The sequence below is a fragment of the Ruditapes philippinarum genome, unplaced genomic scaffold (assembly GCF_026571515.1).
Source record: "Ruditapes philippinarum isolate M1 unplaced genomic scaffold, ASM2657151v2 ctg1021_1_1_1_1, whole genome shotgun sequence".
NCBI lineage: Eukaryota > Metazoa > Mollusca > Bivalvia > Venerida > Veneridae > Ruditapes > Ruditapes philippinarum.
This window is the reverse complement of record NW_026864430.1, coordinates 141,294-163,482: the sequence shown is the minus strand read 5'-3', so window position 1 is coordinate 163,482 and position 22,189 is coordinate 141,294. Positions and strand designations below refer to the sequence as shown.

Here is a 22,189-nt window from a genome sequence, read left to right as displayed (position 1 = left end):
GATCTTCTATATTGTAGAATCTTCTGAAAGAATGAAATTTCACTCTTTCCTGTCAAATTCCGATTGCACTGGCTATTTCTTTTTCTGTAACACGTCTGTAAAAATAACAATATCATGGACTTTAATTCACCATTTTTAGCTTACCAGGCCAAGCATCATACTCAAGGATCTGACTTCAATACTGCAGCATATGACGGCGCATCATTTCTACAATATCTTTGTGCGTATCTGATGTTCACCCTTCGAAATAATTTAGAATTTGTCTTAATGTTTCCATCTACCGATGTGTTTAGTTGACATTTCGTCAATTCTAACCCCAATTGCTGTCCGATGTATCAGTCCTTTTGATATACTATATTTTGCTTTCTGCTTGACTTGTATCAACCAATTTATATATCATCACGTTTTGTGTGACATTAACCAGTAAAAAAGATCGCCACAGGGTTCATTGAATACTTCAATCAATATTGATTGTTATATAAACCATACCGATTTACATGAAGCTCTATATACACTCATGGTTGACTATTCATATGTATGACGCTATCTTTAAAAGTAATTTGTTCCGAGTGTACCTTATCCTTGTTTTACTATGTAAATCATGGTAAGAGCAATTTTCATATTAGGGTGATAAGGATAACATTACAAATAATCAGGAGAAAACGAACAAACATTCTAACTTATTTACTAACACACAGACAGGCAACTGAAAGACGATAATAGAAATATAAAGATAGGCACATTATGACATTATTGTAGGGTTCTATCTCATCTATATTATAATCTTTAAATAATTTACATGAAGCAATAATATGTAACTGGCGGTTGTGATGTCCATGGCTGTCGAGCTTTAATTTTGACAGAAAGTGTTTTATCGAGAAAACAAAAAAGCTTTGTAGGCCAAAGAAAATTATATACATACATGTATGCTTGTGCTAATGACAGCTAGAACACGACAATAAGGATACAGAAATGTATTATTTATAAGTAAGAAATATTATAAAAAAAATATCGATTGAAGATCGTTTATCCTCTTTTAAAACTATATAGATCTATATATACATGTATATTTTTTTCAAAAGAGGACAAACGATCAATGTGTTTGCCCGAATTTTAGATTTTATTGGTGTGAACAAAGATAAACTATATTTTCATATACATGTACATATTTCCGGGAGGGCTTTAGTTCCACGACGTATTTGAGGCAATGCATGTAACAAACCAATCTAATTTATTTGAAAAGAATTACAGAACCATTTTCGAAATACATGTAAATATGTACATTCTATTCTAACAGTTGTTATACATTTCACATAAGAAAATTTACTTTTTAAGCTATATATGAGCTTTGCCACAACTTCCGATTTTTATTAAACTATTTGATTTATTGACTTTTCACACATTTCCGGGCGAAGATACAAGTGTTAGTTTAGGGTTCATAAAAACAACTTTTGAGGAAAACAAAAGAATATACATGTACATACTTCTAGAACAAATGAATTAAATTAGAACTTTTCAAACTGCTAAAAAGTATTAAAGATTGACCTTGTTGTCTTTCTTTTCTGCAAAAAAAATCTAATATATCTATTTTTACCGACACCATTAAGTGTTTTTTTTAAAAGGCTTGCTTAACACCCCCCAGGCTTAAAATGTACGTGTAAAATACACAATTTGTTCTGATGCATGTCGGGAAGACGTAAGCACCTGGCGACACACACTGACGAGGAATGATAAGGTTAGTTTTTATCTTGGAATAATGTAGGAATATTTCGACAAGGGATGTTAGAAATTTAAGTTGGAAATGTAACTTTAGTTATGGAAGTTAATGTCTTGTTGTTCAACCAATGAGAATAGAAGGGATATAATTTTAAAGAGTCACTTCCCCCTTGAAGAGGGATTATCTTATAGTATGTATATATCAGATATATTTTAACATATAACACAGTAAATTGATATATCATAGTGTATATCTCATATATAATTCCATTCTAAGAGACAATTTGTAAACAGATTATTAGAAAATCAATTAGAATTTTTTTTGATAAGAATTTAATATCCATGAAGCACTTGAATTTTTAATTTATTATTTGCCATTTTTATTTCTAAAGAATGACACACATTAGATGCTTTGATATCAAATACAAAAAAAAATAATAACAACCGTTTCCAGTAACAGGTTTTTCACGAGACAAAAGCATTACCACATGAATATCTTAAAAGATTGTTAATGAATTGAAGTAAATTAACATTTCTTGTATATATAGCCAAAGTATCCAATAAACGTTTACAGAAATGTAAAAGTCCTAAAAAAGACACACACAAAAGTGTTCCAGTTCCTTATTTCTTATTACTTTAAAAAATGTCATGATTTTTAAATTTGAATCATCTTTTTTGTTTTTGTTTTTATCTACTTACATTTTTGATCAACTGAATAAATATATAAAATTCTGTTATATCTAAAATTAAATATTTTATATCAATCAAATATTGCATATGATAACAATTAAATACAATTAAGTCTGGCATATTTCACATTAAAATTTAGAATTCCATAACCACAACCGCATGAACACATCTGCAGATGTTTCTAAATCTGCAAATGTCACCATTTTCATGTTCTGCTTTAGTCGACGCTAAGGGGCGACAACTTTCACTAACCATTAACGTGAACAAACTCAACATTTTCAATGTTGCCGTTTTTTAGGGTTTCTCTCTTTCTTTTTTTTTATATACAATCAACATTTGTTCTTAATTCAAACATTTTAAAATGAACCTTGATCCTTTTCTAGTTTCGATATTAACAATTCAAAAATATGGCACAGTTTCGATATTGCATGGAATTCATCCTCTAATTAAGAACACATATTACACATCTTTTCATTAAACGAGATTGTCTCTGGGTTTTTTTTTGGTTTTTTTTTTGTTTTTTTTTACATCTGTATGTTTCTATAAAGACATTCGGAAAATCATAAATACAGATTTTCTAACTTTTCAATATCAACTATTGACAGATACGATTTGAAGCCAAAAGTACAACTTCTTGCAATTGTTGATTATTCTTATTCAGAAAATCAATTTTGTATAGATTTGATAACCCTTGTCGCACTAATGTTAAAGATATATTTGCAACAACATGCATATTTTGTATAACTTAACAGAAAAATGTACTAATATTTGATAGCTTTCATACTTTCTCAAGATGTTCAGTCACCATTGACAAAATTATTTTGTGTTTGCTTTTTGTTTTGTACAAAAATGAAATGTTTATTTTCTAACAAATTACTACAAAATTATCATATAACTTGCTATCAAAAGCTCAGAACTGGTAAAAGAAATTTATCGCTTTTTTACTTTAGTTTTTTCTTATTGAAATAACTACAAATGCTTATTTTAGTTTTTCTTTACTCGTTTATTTTTAAAGAAAAAGAATTGTTGAATAGATACTGGTTTGAATGTCTTTTATGAATAAAATGGTTGAATTTCTGGATAAGAGGTTGTACAAACTGCATATCAATTTATTATTTTGCTATATTAATCTAACTTGTGTATAGGGAAATTATATAAAATTAAATATTGTACATCAATTTTAATTGACATAACTGATCAAATTAGATTTAAATACATATAGGTTGCCATCAAAATGTTACTATTTTCAGCAAGTAGATCGATGTGGTAAGGAAAAAAACGTTCGTAATAAAAGAAGTAACACGCATATTAACCAAAAGTAGTCAATAATTTTAGTATGTATCAAAATAAGGTCGACGTTTTTACATTTATAAAAACGAAATTTCTTATTTCACCACCTTGAGGACTTTTCTAATCTTGTTTTTAAAGTTATTTGATGTCAGAGTTTAAAGTTGTAAAATTTTGATAGTACTTGTGGTAACTAACACGATTACAACCGGAGTTTCCATTACGTTCACTCAATAATTGAGTGGTCATCCATTTTATATGATTTTACCATGCACTTGAGTTTGAACAAGACGGATCAACTAAACATCTGAGTAAATGAGAAGTTTACAAAAAAGTTCTCATTTTCTACGAAAATAGGGACGTTAAACATAATAAAATTTTACGTTTTTACAAAAAGGTGTTTGGCGTTAAACATATCAGAAACAGTATTAATCTTCTCCTTGAATTTCTTAAAATCCATTACCTTTCTTTTAAGTGGATAAACTTAAATATATTTTCATTTGAAATAATTGTTACTTGATACAAGTTTAAAAACATTTTTTTTAAATTGCAACAGTATTTGTTCGGATCTTTACTAAATATGATTCATGGTTTGCTATTTCCCTGAACTTCTGACAATGCAATCATAATAGAAAGGAACTAAATCAACTTCAACTTTCTTAAGTGAAACATGGCTGGACATTGTTTTTTTGAATAAAGAAAAAGATGAACCCCTAAAACGTTCTAACGATGAACTTGAAGATAATTTTTGAGTCTGGTTAAATATTAGTTTCAATACGTGTCACATCTTATGTTCAAAAAAATATGTAAAGTACATTTAAAATACATATAATTTGCTTGATATAAGTGTTATATTTAACTAAAGTGTCATAAACAACAAGTTAAATGCACAAAAAGAAATGTCAATACAATTACTATGAAAGGATTTGTAAGATAAAAATATGACAAATGTTATTGTCTTATAGTAAATGATTATAAACAAATTGCAATACATAAAGTTAAAAGACTATGTTAAGCGTATGAAATTTCTGAAGAAAATGCTTACATCCTAATACAAATGTTCCTACTGCAACACATTAAATTGATGTCAAAGTAAAATGTAATATAATCAAGTTCGGGCTTTCATAAGGGAAATAAAGCATGGCGTCTTTCTTTTCTATAAACTATGCCTATTTACAATGAATCACGACGTCTGAAAGTATATTTTAGTAGCTTTGTATCTAGTGAATTTTGGTTTATATCCTGTTTACAATATCGGAATGGTAGTTTTCATTATAATACTTAAAGGTGCTATGCATTGTCCAGATGTAAATCATCTTGTTTGTTATTCATATGTGAATTTTTATATATTGAATAATTTAATTTTAATCATGCGCTTTTTGAAAGCCTGTTATTCCATGTTGGTCCAAATTTCCATACCCATCTAAAGAATCAAAATTACGGCCCATGACATCTGGGACTAGAAAGGGAGAAACTATCTAAAAAAGATGAAAAAATATTGACTATATATCGCGTAAGGGTTTCGTATTTTCCTACTAAGAATCTATTGTAAAAAAGTAAACTTTCGTTTTCAACCCAAACAACAAATTATAAATATATGTATTAAAAGTACCTTTTAATCATCAGAGTTGTAATATATTAAATTTGCATGCGGGTTTTTATAATGTCCGGTTTTAATAGAAGGTAACTTGTTTTATTCAGATGTACTGAAATTGTTTTTATACGTATGTAAATTTGCACCAACATGGATACAAATTGACAATTAAAATTGTCTGTTCAATTAACAGTAACATATCTATAATAATAAACATGATGTCGTGTTTATTTAATTTATTGTTAAGACCTCCCTTTCTGTCCCTTAGAAAACTTTGGTGAGCAATTATTTCAGAAAGATATCAAAAACGGTATTTTTAAACTCAGTTTGGAAAGTTGGACCAACATTTTGATAGAATCACAGGCCTTTAAAGGCACGAATCGATCTTTTTATGGGAAACATTTTTAGATGAGAATCCTGTACATGTTCATCATCCAACTCGTCAGCGCCGTTCTTGTTGTATTTGGAGCCGGTGGTATCGAATCCTACGTTCCAAACTCATACCCATCGTACGGCACAACTGGACAATATTACCCAAACTATTACCAGCAATATCAATATCCTTATCCGTATCCACATCAACAGCCGTATCCATATGGTGGTGGACAATATCCTCAGCAATATGGGTATGGAAACTTTAACCGTGGAGGGGGACTAGGAATACTGGGTACTGCAGGACTTATGATGTTTGGCTTCTTCGCAATGATGTTTATGTGTAAGTTGTCATGACTTTCATTTGTGTTGTAGTAGTGACACGTCTACACTTAAGAATGTATGGTGTTTATATGTACAAGTAAGCAGCAACGGCATTTGTTTGTGTTTGTTTCCCTTGAACAATTTGCTATTCGTTATCAAATAAATATAAATGTATATTTTATTTGTTTGTAAAAGCAACTTAGCTACAAGTATATTATCTTTTTATGTTATGTTTTATATGAGCATGATTTTGAATCACTCATTCCAAACAAATAAGTTCTGCCTCTTTTTTTGTAGAAGCAATTTATTTAAATAAGCAATGGCATATTACCTTCTTCCATTTGAATTTCATCGAGACATGACGACGGAAAATGTGTGATCCTAATAAAGAAAACAAAAGAGCAGAAGCATAACTACATAACTACATACATAGTGTACAAGTTTCATATTGTTGTTTTTTACTTCTCTATATATCGTTTGAGTCCTAGATGATCTAATAAATAAGTATTAATTTATTCGATAATCTTTATCCTTTCAGTGTTTTTCTTCATAATTATGTTCAGTATGATATCAAGTGGTGGATTGTTTGGTGGAAGTTCATCAACGTCGGACCTTCTTTACTTGTAAGAAAATAGTTTATGCACATTATTTATCTGTTTTTGTTTTTAATTCCTCAATATACAGTGTGTAATAAGTTGTATATTTGCTTATTACTGGTAAAATGAGATTTTAGCAATTGCTAGAACCTTTTGAAAAATTTATCCAATAAATAAATACATTCTTACCAAAATATGAAAGGTTTCTAAGGAAAAGTACAATAGTCGGGCTTCCGATATGAAAAATGATATACCTTTATACCTGCCTTTTATTTTTATTCATGAGTATTTACACCATTTCTTTGAAATCCCTATACAATCGAGACAACGTGCGTTACTAGCCTAACTCTGCCAAATGTATCTAGAGGCCGACCCGCATGATGATGACAATGTCTAAACATCTGATATTTATCTGTCTTTTAGTGAAGCTTTTTTGTAAAATTTGTACAAGGTAAAATTGTACTTGTATGTATTTAAAGCACTTGCGACAGAAAAAAACCTGACGCGCCCAGTGTACAAAAGAAACAACTTAATAAACAATCTTATATACAACCTTACATTTTGCGATTTTAAATGTTGTAATGCAATGTATTATGATATATTTTTTAATTTATCAACAGTATAATTATATTAGATTCATTATCTCATAATCGATTTTAGAAGGACTTGTTTATCGTTTATGTAAATAGAACAAGATTCTCCAGAACGTAACATTATTCTGCTTTTTCAAGTAGAAATGATTTTGATCATGCCCGTTTCGCTTTTAAGGCAATGCACTGTACTATCTATTTCATACAAGCATTTTTGAAATATTCATTTTCAAAATTCCAATATTTATTTTGCAGAAGAGATACATGGCTTCATGACTATCGTTGATAACAAATTTACTTCAAAGATATTCATCTGTCTATGTACTCTTGGAAATAAATTTGCGTGCGCGAAAACAAGCTTCGATAATTAGTATTGTCGTTAACAGTGTGTAATTTGCACGTTACATTAAGAAGTATTTTTATATAATGGCATACAATCATTTAGATGGTAACATCCATGCTTTAGTGTTGGCTGACTTTATTTTTCTTCATATAAACAATTTAGACGTGACATTAAGTATTATCACAAGAACAGTTATATCACAGTTCGCACATGACTTACATATTTTAATGTACACCCATACTGTAATTAAGATTTTTGTTCCTTATCTTGATGATTTCTTACTTAAAACAACGCAAAATCATTGATTTGATACTTCTTACTCTTTTCAAGTGCCTTAACTTTACACATTTATTTTCTGAAAATATTACTATTTTCCCCGTATTATTTTCTTACACTTTCTATTGTTATCAATTATTTTAAAAAATCGTTAACGTTTTTTGTTACATTCTTTACCTCTTTATTTATTCATTTATTTATTTATTTATTTATTTATTTATTTATTAATCTGTTCATTTTTTTCAATTCTAATTTCAGAAGTGCAGCAACTGGTGGATTAGGGGGAGACTAGACAATATAACATCACATCTATTCAAGCTATAATATAAGAGACAATGTCACTAAATATCAAAATTATGCTTAACTCTATTGTAAACTTAATATTTGAAGTGTATTTCTAGAATTAAAATTAAAGATAATAAATAACATATTTACATTTCATCCATCTTAATCCTTTGAAATTAATCAGTTAAACAATATATACAATTAAAAATAAAGCATGAAGGTTTCCATGTAGTTTTGTTATTGCAAACACCATTTTTTGTGATAATTATAATGGAGAATACACACCCTAAGTCAAACAGTTTGTGTCCCGGTTACTTAATGTAATATATTGTGAAAGAGTCTTACACCTTGTCTTCCGCCTGTTTTGTATTGTTTGGCATGGCTTTATGGCCAAAATAATCCGATTTCTTTTATTTTTTCATTAGTTTATTATTTATTTAAATTGATTTATTTATTCATTTATTTATTTTTTTATTTATTTATACTGTCTTTATTAAATATTTAACTGATAATAATTACCACGTTGGATGAAATTCGTTTTGATTTAAGTTGCTCATCGCCGTTTAGTTGCCGAGTATTGTCTTATCTTGGACTCTGAGATGCTCAATGCAATTCTGAACATTTGCACTTGCTACTTACATTTAAGACGAAAAACACTATAGATTTAAATTCTTAACCCTTAACATGCTTGGTTAAAAATGGCCTTTTTCTTTTTTGTCATTTTTGTTTCAGAGACGAAAACGGTGAATGCATAGGTTATTCTTATCTCTCTTAACATGCTATATTTTGACTGCAATATATTTATAGTTTGTACATAGAAACATTGAGATATTTAATCTTGAAAAAACGCACTTTTACATGAATATGATTAATGTATTTAGTTATTTAGGTTATTATTTTTCCGCTTGGTAATATGTCATTTTAACATGTTTTATATGTTGATTATCAATAAAACACCTAGAGGGATATAATCAGTCATTGATCTTTTTAAATGAGAATTTTTGTGTCAAAATAGTTTATTTCTAACATTTGTACATTCCAAGATCTTATGAATTCAATTCTATCAAAGACATAATCAAAAGCAGAAAATAAGTAATTGACGTAAAATCTGCCTATTCTATTAGTAAAATATTAATGATAAAGTTCATCATTGTTAGATGCTTTTGTCTTTTTGTAATCTTGAACTTTAAACTTTCGCTTCAAGATGCTTTTATCCTGTGAATTTAGAGGTCAGTATGAAACTGTTGGATAGTTTGAGAAACGTAGATGAATAATCCAAATAATTCAGGCATTTATAAGAAATTTTTGTTCTCTGTAACATGGTCACTATTTGCTTGTTTTGAAAATTTTGTCTCGTCTTTTCAACACTTAAATGCTTAAAGGAAATTAAATTAAACATTGTGAAAAAGAATTTGCTGTTGCACCTGCGTGCTATATCAAAATAAATTTTGCAGAAGAGAAACGTATTGATTTGATTGAAAAAAGAAGGAAATAGTCGTGAACAATAATTTGACTTGCGATAAAACAAAAAAATTGAGAAAAAAGCTTCATATATGTTAAAAGTTTTACGGTTTTCGGAATTTTTACGACGAGAAAATGTTTCAATAAGAGTAGAGTTCATAATATCAAGAAAATACCTGTGTTTCAGGAAAAAAACAAGTCAAACATTCTAGGTAGGTTGTTTTTCAAATGTATTCTGAATTATAACATTAAAGATTTTATAATAAGTTAAAGATATTGCGTAAAGAAGTTAAAGATATTGAGTAAAGAATCAAATTTTTGAATACAATAAGCAGCGGTCTTTTCTTGAAACACAGATATTTTCAGCATATGTATGAATGAGTTCGTTACATGATCATGAACAACGGTTTGAAATACACAAATACAATCATTCTAAATGTACAAGATATAAAATATTTCTTGACAAAATATTCCAACAGTATTCTGTATTCTCTTCCAACGAGACATTTGCACTTCCAGTTGCAAAACAGCAACATTCGCAAAGTGCAGTCAGGCATTGTACATAATAGATGCAAAACTAAAATGATATATAGTTAGAAGTCAGCTCACCACTACTGAAGCAAATCATTTTGCTCTTGATTCGGACGAATAAATACAAACCGAGACAATTCACATCCGGCTTGCTCGAAATTTTAGATTAAAATTGCCAATTATCTTTTTCATTTCTACATATAACTTGCAACCTACACGTTTGGTTTTAAACCATATAGTTTTTAACTGTTTTACACATTTGTTATTAATTCTACTTTTTATTTTTAACATTTCTCTGCAACAGCTACATTTTTGCAATGAAACAAAATGTTTGGTTCACATAATGTAGTCGATTTCATTTAATTTTCAAGTTGTTTAGAAATTTTACGAAGAGTATCACATTGACGTGAGAAAAGAGCTGTTGATGAAAAGACTGCTGCAACACAAAAATTTCAAGATGAAATTTCAGTCATTTTTAAAATTTTATTGTTAAAATCTAGAAAAAAAAATAAACAAACTTAAGTTAATAACCCCAGATTTGAAATTAGTTACATAATATATATAATATGCATGCATTTAAATTTTTATGACAGAATGATTATAATAAGGTTTTTTTATCTTCATGTTTCAGATGAATGTATTTCGTCTTTTCGTTATCTCGTTGACATGTCTTGTCTACGTCGTTCTTGGAAATGGCGGCTACTACGCCGACGAAGGCACTCATGCTTATACCTCAAATATATATAAGAAGCAAACAGTTCCGGTTCCGATGCCATTTCCGGTCTATACTCAGCCGTACCATGGTGGATGGGGCTTTGGTAAAATCATTCTGTATCTTTTGGGATTTTTCCTCTTTCGTAAGTATCTTCGAAAATGCATCTTGTTTTCTTTGTCTTTTCCGATATAATTATTTTATATAAAATATTTTCACGATACTTATCAGCAAATTTCATGAAAACATTTTTGGTATGCATTCAAATCAACATGCAAATAAATATTGTGGAAATTTTAGTTTGTTAACTTTAGTTACTTATAAAAACGTTTTTCCCCATTACCAATATTTTCATGAAGTAGTCAGACAAATAGTATCATTGCATCATTTTCTTTACACCGAAAATATCATTATAACTTCATAACAAAAACATCAGTGTATAGTTGTTGATTTCAGATTAAATATCCGTTTACAATTAATAGTATAAAATCATAAATATTATGATTTTAAATTGATTTAATATTACTCTGTTGCATGATTTAACTAAAATGAATTCCATGTTCAAAATCATATAATTCATTACTAACGAATTGTTAAACATTTTTTTATTGTATAAACCTGACAATAGAATGAAGATTTTTGTATTATTTCACGAAATAAAGTTCTTTTGACATTACCTTCTTTATATAGGTTTCTAAAGTTCTGATATTTGGTAAAAAAAATTGGTACCATAAAAATACAGATAAAGCCAAGTCATATTATTTTATTATCTATACCCTTTTTATAATAAATAAAAGAATAAAAGAGCTATAATCCTTACCTTACTGTAACCGAAACTTATTAGCCTTTGACATCAGGTAGAGCAGTACCAGTTTGGCAAGTCTAATACCCCTTTATCATACAAGCCGAACTAGGTCAATTAAAAATTCAGCATGTTTTAGGTTCAGAAAAATTGTAGATGATATCTATACATTATAGAAAATGTTTTATATCAACGTCTTGAATTATTCCAGTTTCCATCCTGATGATGATGTTTAGTGCACTTAGTAAAAGCTCGTCCCATTCGTCTGCTTTATCATCATCTTCTTACGGTAAAATAGTTGGCGGTGGTGGCGAGCAACCAATTATCATCATGTAAGTCAACAGTCTCCGAGTTGTATTTTTGTGTGTTGATTTTTTAGACTTATTTTGTAATAACTATAAAGTTAATTAAGCTTGGACCATTTTTTTCGCATTGTGTAATGTGTTTAGATATTACATAATATGTCAAAAAACTGATTCTTGTAAATGATCATAATGAAACCAAAGTCATTATTCTTATTAAAGCATGTGTCATTTACAAATGTTTGTTTATACTATGTACACTAAATGTGAGTCACTTAAGCTACAAATAATTCTTGCTGAATGTTATATGAGCCCAAGCATCATTACACCAAACATACTGTCAGTATCCGTAATATAAAAACCATTGATTCCAAAATTTAGGGTCCACTTTAGTCTGTGCTAGGGGCGTGAGAGATTTTCTCTCATAAACAATTTTTTAAAACAAAATCATTAAAACTGCGATTTTCAACTATTTATTTCTGTATTAATTCTCCCTTTCCAGAGTTTGAATATTTACAAGTTGAAACGATCTTTTGCTTTACAGAACTGATACAGGAAGTGGAGGTCATTTTCCGCAGGGTTATGGTCATATGAACATGATGATGAATCCCGGTTCAGGAAGTGGCGGCGGCGGTAACACTGGTGGCAACACTGGAGGCAGCGGTGGGGGTTCAAATAATGGAGGAACAACAAACATCGTGATTCAAGACAGCCATAATAATGATAATGATGATAACAATGATAATAATAATAATGGCAATGATTCTGACGAGAGTTAATTCTCTTCTTTTGTAGAAACAGAATATATGACGGTTGGGTTAAAACAAACTAAATAACTTACATTTATTATACTGTCAATAAAAATTTGGAAATTTGCAAACTGTATTATACTTTTAAAAGGGAATATCACTGGTTCATTAAGATTATATCAATTAACTTATAATAAAAACAATGTACAAAACAAGAACATACTTTAAGTTATCAATAAATATTGTTGTTTTACATATCAGACATTGTTTTTGTGTATTCATTGCCTCTTGCAAGACGACCCAAAAAATTTTCCATTCTTAACTGAATAAGTAAGATAAATCATTAAAGAGGTCCTCAAAAGAAAATACATTTTAACTGTTTTTCTTTATTAAATATGCAGTTTGAAATTTGGCCATGAATTGTACCATTAAAGTTAACGTAAAACATTTGTAATATATTTTTGTACATAGTAATTTACCAAATTATGTAACAGGAAGATATTTGGTGACACGATTATTTACCAATTAATGTGTGTATACCGTAATCTACCAAAAATATTTGAGTATCAGTGTAATTTATTAAAATTATGTATTTGGTTATTATTCGTTTATGTTAAATTAAAAGAAAAAAACTATTTGGAATCAGGGTGATTCGTAAATACATAAGAAGCAGAGGGGGGGAAATAATTCCGCTGTTAGTAAAACATTACAAAGTAAGAATCTTTAGATAGTCGGTTCCAACAAAATTATTATGTTTTCACGTCGTCAAAATAAATGTTCAGATGTGTAAATTATATAAGATTTTTGTATCAGGACGGTAATAGATCTAGCTATAACTTTATTTTTTACAGCAACAAAGGCTTTCAAAATATGTTATAAAACACCAAGACTGCTCAGAATATTACTTGCAGAATAAAATCATATAATGATTTCATTTGGTATCTATTAAGAATGATAATATTGTCGAAATTCATACTTTTCACGATTATGTAGAATATTGAACAAATATTGATAGAAAATTGAACAAAAACAAATAGTTCCTGTTAATCTTAGCCTTGAATGGTCTAGCTTTATTTCAAATAGTTCTTCCTCGCGGTACAAACTGTTCATCTAAATTTTAAATTGGTTTTATTATCATTTATCTAGGTTTGAAATTGCTTCTTTAGGTTTTAGAATAATTCTGAAGGCTTCAAATTGTTCCTTTCTGTGTTCAATTGGATTTAACATATTCATCTAGGTTCTAATTGTTACTTAAGATTTGACATTGTTCATGTAGGTTCCAAATTAATTTCAATTACTTGTTCTACTATTATTCAACTTGCTCCACTAGATTTCATGTTGTCACTCAAGATTTCAAATTCTTCCAATACATTCAAAAAGATTTCAGTTCGTTCTTCTATGTTTTAAATTGTTCTTTTGGGTTTCAAATCGTTCTCTAGTATTGTTTCTCTAGATTTCGAACTTGTTCATCTTGTTTTTAGCCTGCTATTGTTTTCTAGCTTCATATTTAAGAGGTTTTCTTCCAGGCTATTGGTTTTGTTATTTAGTTTTCAGACTGATAATAACATAGTAAGTATTATGGATTTTTTTTCTAAATCATTTACAAGGAAATGTGATATGATTGTGAAGAAATTAAATGATAAAACGATATGCCGCCATTAAGTTGGTGTGCCATGTCACGCTCTACTCATTAGACATATACATATTTTGTTACATTAAATAAGGCAGACAACTTTTGTAGGCTTATTTGTAGAAGCTACGATGATTTCCATGCTGTTACATAATGTCAGGATTTGAATCTGATTGAATTCAGATGAGTTTATTCACATTTTTCTCTAAATCTAAAGATACCAAATATTTTAGCTTTAAGTTGACTTTTGAAAGGAGAAATATTGCTTGCATCTTCAATTACATATCTTCGGATTTTTCCACTCATAAGTACAGATGAATAAAGAAGATAATTGCAGCGTTATATTATCATGCTATATAAACATTTACAAGCATTTTAAACAACAAGCAAACAATATACATGTTTATATAGCACTTTTTTAAGCATTATTTAGCATTACTTAGCGATGACTATTTTAAGAATTACTAATTTGTAAAAGAAATTACATTTAATGAATGCATTTACTAACGTGTGTTAATGATTAAGGTGTGCAGACAGTAAAAAATGTGAAAGAAAACGTAACATTATTTTGCTAATTATCCTGTATTTTTTAAGACGTACTGAGTCTGTTCATATCACTTTTGCCAAACAATTAAGTGTAATCAACGAATAACCTTGTCAAAATCACATCAATAAGCAGCATACATATTCGATTATATTCACCCGTCAAAAATGCAAACTGTATTATACTTTTAAAAGAGAATATCACTGGTTAGCTTTAATAAAGGGGGTTGGAATCGTGATAACCATGTAAAGTTAAATGAATCTTTTTTTTTTTCAGATGAGAGTAACTGTTCTGTTTATAAGCTACTTTCCATGCATGATCGGTGTCGCTCTTTGTAACGGTGGTGGTGTGTATAACCTCGTAAACCCTTACCAGCAAGCACAAATACGCCTACCACCGCCACCGCCGCCTTATTACCCACCACATCCATACGGGTACGGACAAGGAGGACGCATTGGAATTGGAGGCATTATTCTCGGTCTATTGGGCTTCTTTTTTATAAGTAAGATAATTATTATCATCTTTGGCAATCTTAAATTTAGCTCCATGTATTTCTACGAGTTGCCTTTAAAAAGTTGTGAATAAATCGTTAATAAGTAAACATGGCACGCCATTGTTTTTCTATCGATACAAATTAAATTTAATGAAGTAATCGAAATCGCTTCTAAGATTGACACTTGTAAAAACATATACAGCTCGAATCTCAGTTTTGAACAGGCTATGTCCGCCAGCAGTTAATAAATATAAATTTTTATCACATAAAACGCGGCGCGGGAGTGTAATAAAGCCATTTAATAAAAACGATATTACACTAGTGTAATAACACTTTGACGTGACGTCATTTGCGCTATATAGAACCGCGCTAATGTTAGCGTTACACTATAGGCGCGTCATTGAAAAAAATTACTCTTTTTTACAGTTTACTGTTCTTATTTTATATATGTGATGAATAGAATATTAAATTCGTGTAGATTCAATACTAAATTTATTAAACTCGTTGAATAAAACAATATTATGCTCGCCAGAGGCTCGCATAATATGATTTTATTCAACTCGTTCAATAAATTTAGTATTAAACTACACTCATTCAATATCCTCTATATAATTTAACCATGGATTAAAATAAAATTTCCAGAGAAATGAAATTATTTTATGTAATAGTTTGTAATATATGTTTTTAAAAAGAATTGATAAAAAATTTGAGAATGAATTGCATGTTTTAGATCTAGGAAATCAGGTATAAATAAGCAGATTTCTAGTACTCTGTCAAAATGGCTGTATTGATATTACACAAATTGATTTAATTTTCACATCAAAGCACAATCAGTTTAGTAATGTGATATTCATCTCTTGTCCAATTAAAATATGTAACATATATTGCCGATATTTTTGTTTTATAACGTACCGATTTGTATAGTTGTTTTTTACAGTGTTCATTGTGATAATGGGGTTTGGACTTTTATCAAGGACCAGCAAGCATACAAGTGATACACATGCTGTAGTGAAAGCTGCAACCATCTCCCAACCAGCCACAAGACCTGTGATTGTTATGTATGTTCTCCATATTTCATATTTGTCATTTAAAATGAAATAATGCGACAAAATTTTTAATCGTTATGGTGATATTTCTGTAAATGTTCTGAAAAGTATCATTTTATATTATGATACCGTTTAATTATAGAGAGTTGCAAAAGAAAGTGTTTTATATACTTATTTAAGCAAAAGTATTTGCATATTTGGTATCAAAATTTGCAGAAATGTATTTACTACAACATGGTTTACATTTAATTAAAATTTGATCATGAGAACTTTGGTTATGTGCATACATCCGAGATTTAAAAAAACAAATGTTGCAGAATTGTGCCTTTTGTAAATGCGTTTTTGGCTTTGGAAGCTAGAATTTGAATGGAAGTTTCATATGACGTTATTTAGTTTCCATGCCGTCTCGAACACTTTTGTCCATCAATAGACGCAGTGGACTCAAAAAATACAACAATGTTCTGATTAACAATCATAACAAACATAATTTAAAAGCGTGAAAAGTCACAATTCTGCAGCTTTTACTTTTCGTTCTCCCTCTATTTACACAAAACCATAATTCAGTACAAAGTTAAACTATGGAACGCCTGGACTGTCTTATGTGTAGAATGACTGATATACATGGTTAAATGTGATTCTGTTGAGTCCGAGATACAATATGCTGGGTCAAAATCCCAATATACTGGGTGGAAATCCAAATGCGCTCAGTTATTGAAGTGTAATGTTGTGTGCTGATTACATTTTATACAGTCAAGTCAATGTATTGTCGGGTGCATAAGTCGTTATGTTCAGTTTATAAAACAAACAGGCATGTGGTAACACAATTATGTTGAGTTAAAAAGATATGTTGTAGGGTATGACAGTTGTTATGTTCGGTTAAAATAGCTCTTCTCATCATGTTCAACCATGAAAATAAACTGTTAAGTGGTACTATCATTTCGTTTGGCTGAGGCAGTGTATTATTGGGTGATCCTTTTATCATTTTCAGTTGAAATGACATGCTGTTGGGTGCTTTATTCAGACTGTTCAGTCGTGAAATAGAACTGTTGAATAGTACTATCATTATGTTCAGTTCAGATGATGTACTGTTCGGTGCAGAAGTCATTCTGTTAAGTAGTGAACACAAAATGTTGTGTGATACCGTTATTATGTTCAGTTCAGATGATATTCTGTTCGGTGCAGAAGTCATTATGTTCAGTTCAGATGATGTAATGTTCGGTGCAGAGGTCATTATGTTCAGTTCAGATGATATACTGTTCGGTGCAGAAGTCATTATGTTCAGTTCAGATAATATACTGTTCGGTGCAGAAGTCATTATGTTCAGTAGTGAACACAAACTGTTGTGTGATACCGTCATTATGTTCAGTTCAGATGATATTCTGTTCGGTGCAGAAGTCATTATGTTCAGTTCAGATAATATACTGTTCGGTGCAGAAGTCATTACGGTCAGTAGTGAACACAAACTGTTGTGTGATACCGTCATTATGTTCAGTTCAGATGATATTCTGTTCGGTGCAGAAGTCATTATGTTCAGTTCAGATAATATACTGTTCGGTGCAGAAGTCATTATGGTCAGTAGTGAACACAAACTGTTGTGTGATACCGTCATTATGTTCAGTTCAGATGATATTCTGTTCGGTGCAGAAGTCATTATGTTCAGTAGTGAACACAAACTGTGGTGTGATACCGTCATTATGTTCAGTTCAGATGATATTCTGTTCGGTGCAGAAGTCATTATGGTCAGTAGTGAACACAAACTGTGGTGTGATACCGTCATTATGTTCAGTTCAGATGATATTCTGTTCGGTGCAGAAGTCATTATGGTCAGTAGTGAACACAAACTGTGGTGTGATACCGTCATTATGTTCAGTTCAGATGATATCCTGTTTGGTGCAGAGGTCATTATGTTCAGTAGTGAACACAAACTGTGGTGTGATACCGTCATTATGTTCAGTTCAGATGATATTCTGTTCGGTGCAGAAGTCATTATGTTCAGTAGTGAACACAAACTGTGGTGTGATACCGTCATTATGTTCAGTTCAGATGATATACTGTTCGGTGCACAAGTCATTTGACAATGCGCTGAGTGGTCATACAATTATGTTGGGTTCATTCGGATTTCTTTGCGTCAAACAAGATGGCGGGCGGGAGCAACTAATTTCCATAGGTCACGTCGAGGCTAATGACCACTAAATTGCCAAAACAATTACCTATTTGAGTCACACATGGCCACAGTATAAAGAACGTTAAATATAAGTATGGAAACCCCATTTGAGACACACATGACCACAGTAAATGGAACATTATATATAAGTAAGTGTAGCCTAATAAAGTCAAACATGGCCAAAGTATAAAGAAAATTCTATATAGGTAAGTGAAACCTAATTTAGTCACATATGGCCACAATATATTAGACATAATGTTTAAGTCAGGGAAATGTATTTGAGGCTACCCTTACTTATATATAATGTTCCATATACTTTAGTTATGCGTGACTCAAAAAGGTTTCCCTTACTTAAAACATAATGTTCCATATATTTTGGCCTAGTGTGACTCAATTAGGTTTCCCTTACTTATATAGAATGTTATTCATAATGTGGGTATGTGTGACTTTATTGCGCTACCTATATACTTATATTTAATGTTCCATATACTGTGGCCATGTGTGACTCAAATAGGTTTCCCTTACTTAAATATTATGTTCCATTTGTTGTGGTTATGTGTGACTCAAATGGGTTACCAACAAATACATGTTAAGTTGTATATGCTGTGGCCATATGTGACTTTAATAGGCTACCCTTACTTATATGCTCCATATACTGTGGCCATGTGTGACTCAAATAGGGTTCCCTTACTTGAATATGATGTTTTATATTTTGAATTTCGTTTGCTGTGTCCATTTGTGACTCTTATAGGTTACCAAACAGATAAATTTTAAGTTTTATTTACGGTGGTCATGTGTGACTTTAACAGGCTACCCTTACCCCTATTTTAAGTTTTCTATATACTGTACCCATTATGACTGTAACAGTATAGTATAGTCATGAATTAACTAATAAATACCCATAGGGTATTTAAAAGTCCAATTTATGAAAATAACGTTCTTAAGCCCCCCGATAATATTTACAGGGAAGAAAATTGTTTTGGCAATTTAGTGGTCATTAGCCTCGACGTGACCTCTCCCATCTTGTTGCCCGAAAATATCCGAATGAACCCAACATAATTGTGGTATCACACAACAGTTTGTGTTCACTATTGAACATAATAACCTCAACACCGAACAGTATATCATCTGAACTGAACAGAATGATAGTACCAAAAAAACCACTGAAACATAACGACCTTTGCACCGAATAACACATTGACTTGACTGAAGAAGATATAATCAGCACACAAGATAATGATAGTACCATTTAAGATAATGATTGTACCATTTAACAGTTCTATTTCACGACTGAACAGAAGGAATAAAGCACCCAACAGCATGTCATTGCAACTGAAAAATAATAAAAGTATCACCCAATAATACACTGCCTCAACCAAACAAAATGATAGTACCACTCAACTGTTTATTTTCATGGTTGAACATGATGAGAAGAGCACCAAACAGCATATTATTATAACCGAACATAATAACTGTAACACCCTACAACATATCTTTTTAACTCAACATAATTGTGTTTCCACATGCCTGTTTGTTTTAAGAACTGAACGTAACGACTTATGCACCCGACAATACATTGACTTGACTGAATAAAATACAGTCAGCACACAACATAGCACTTCAATAACTGAGCACATTAGGATTTCAACCCAGCATTTTGTATCTCGGACTCAAAAGAAAGACATTTAACCAGGTATATCATTCAATCTTAACATAAGACAGTCCAGGCGTTCCATATTAAACCATTGTGTGGTCAATACATATCTTCAAATTTTAATACAATTTTTGCCCATGTTTTGCTCAAGTAAGTATACCGAATTTTTTACTAACCATGTTGTCGCTTTTGATTTTTAAATGTTTCTATTTGTTTACGCTTCTTTAAAGCTAGTTTATTAATACTTCTTATTAAATAATATTTCATTATTCCATGAAATTTTCAGATCTGGCAATGGAGTGACTCACACGTAATCAAGGATGGCCAAGGACAAATAATGGACGCCTTATAGGAATAAATCAAAGGTTTTGAAACAAACAATGGGGAGTTTTCAAATAAATTAAAAATATTTATTTTCGTTTTGATTTTTTAGATATTTGAGACAATGGTCCTTGCAAACTCACCTTGCAAAGCAACTTATTATTGTGTAGATCAAATTCTTGGTTATTAACACATATTAAAACTAAGTATTTCCCCACCAGGGACAGAGCATGAAGTTGTTGAACACGTTCTTCAAGCTTGTGAAATAGTTGCAAACTTTTAAAAATAGCCATCATATCTTCATATAAGATCTTGTCTAGTCCGCTTGATTATCATCTACTTAAGCTATGTTATTTTGAAAGCCATATAGAAATTGGAGATAGCATACAATAATTCTCTAAATAAGTATTGTATAAACAAGATATATGTGAAGTGAATCTTTATATGGAATACGCAATTAATACATAATATAATAATAATAATTAACAAAATATGGTTTGTTTGATTTTTTATAAAATTTTAAACATACAAGATTGAATGTAGGAAACCGGAATAGAATCGTAACTTGACTACACCTTAAAATATGAGCCCGTCTCTTTTATACCGCACTAACTACATCAATAAAGTGACTTTGGAACTCGAAACTTCAAGCAACATTATCTTAATGCTTACAGAAATTAACAAATTTAAACATCAACATAACAAAATTCAAGTGGTTGTGGTCATTATTGATGATATGGTTACGTTTGTAGCCCCTTAGGTCGCTGAAACCAAGGATGAAACGCTTCACGTCATACCACTTGATTCTTGTACATACCTCAACAGCATAAGCATATAAACATATCATATTTAATTCTATTTCAAAGTTGAAAAACTTTTTAATTTCATGAAAACTTGCATTTTTATTTTTACCCTAACATAATCTTTTTCAAAGTCGTTTTTAAATATTATCATTAAGATTGTCCGACGCCTTATACAATGATTATTTCTGCAAGGAATTACTAAACTCTCAGCGGAAAAAAAAGAAATGAAAATAAAATGTAAGGTGAATAAAAATTTAATCAGTCAAACTATTCCGACGCCCAAAACTAAATTGTTCTTGGTCAGAATCTATTTCTCTCCAATACATATAATTAGCTGAATAGCTCATGTCTTAGTTCAAATATTAAGATGCTAGACCTAAGTAAATGACCAAATAATTAAACACCATATTTTGATAATTTATTTTTAAGCCAGTGACGATGTCTACTTAAAGTTAAAAATAGTAAGCTGACTGCCGGTGATTGGGGACGCAAGAGATGTTGATATTTTCCATTATCCCATTATCCCTCATGAACAGACACGATAAGACCGAGTCTGCAATTGTTATGCATCACCCTTTTGCCAGATCTTTTACCTAGTGTAATCACACATATCATACTTCTTCATGCTGTAAAGCATCGTTATAAAGCTGTTACAAACTTTGTTGCTTTTGACTTAGTTTCTATGTGTGAAACTGGGGTTATAAATAAAAATATTATGGTAACGTAAGACTGATCAAAACATATTTATTTTATAATAGAAATAACATATGTGTGCTTTACTGCCACAAACGAACATTTTATTCACATTTTTGGTCACCAAATGTGAACAATGCATTACGAGAACAGTCATTTACCATTTGATAAGTGAGCACCTGGATCACATTGTTTACTTTTATAACTCTCT

At 30.3% G+C, this 22,189-nt stretch overlaps 2 protein-coding genes across 5 annotated transcripts; both read left to right on the top strand.

Moving 5' to 3' along the window:
- The first annotated feature begins 1,609 nt into the window (after window positions 1–1,609).
- On the top strand, window positions 1,610–12,892 carry LOC132725533 (glycine, alanine and asparagine-rich protein-like). Of its 4 annotated transcripts, XM_060710666.1 has the most exons (6): window positions 1,742–1,907; window positions 5,696–6,002; window positions 6,522–6,606; window positions 10,697–10,922; window positions 11,791–11,911; window positions 12,426–12,892. In XM_060710666.1, exons 4-6 carry the CDS (start codon window positions 10,697–10,699, stop codon window positions 12,658–12,660), a joined length of 582 nt encoding a protein of 193 aa, XP_060566649.1. In that variant the 5' UTR covers window positions 1,742–1,907; window positions 5,696–6,002; window positions 6,522–6,606; the 3' UTR covers window positions 12,661–12,892. The 4 variants fall into 4 exon arrangements, with proteins under 4 accessions (XP_060566650.1, XP_060566649.1, XP_060566648.1 ...); XM_060710667.1 differs by lacking the exons at window positions 1,742–1,907; window positions 5,696–6,002; window positions 6,522–6,606 and adding an exon at window positions 1,610–1,735; XM_060710665.1 differs by lacking the exons at window positions 5,696–6,002; window positions 6,522–6,606.
- A 1,192-nt stretch (window positions 12,893–14,084) lies between these two features.
- On the top strand, window positions 14,085–20,599 carry LOC132725535 (uncharacterized). The gene is made up of 4 exons (XM_060710668.1): window positions 14,085–14,199; window positions 15,081–15,306; window positions 16,235–16,355; window positions 20,448–20,599. The coding sequence occupies exons 2-4, from the start codon at window positions 15,081–15,083 to the stop codon at window positions 20,473–20,475; spliced, it is 375 nt and encodes a 124-aa protein (XP_060566651.1). The 5' UTR covers window positions 14,085–14,199; the 3' UTR covers window positions 20,476–20,599.
- The last annotated feature ends 1,590 nt before the right edge of the window (window positions 20,600–22,189 follow it).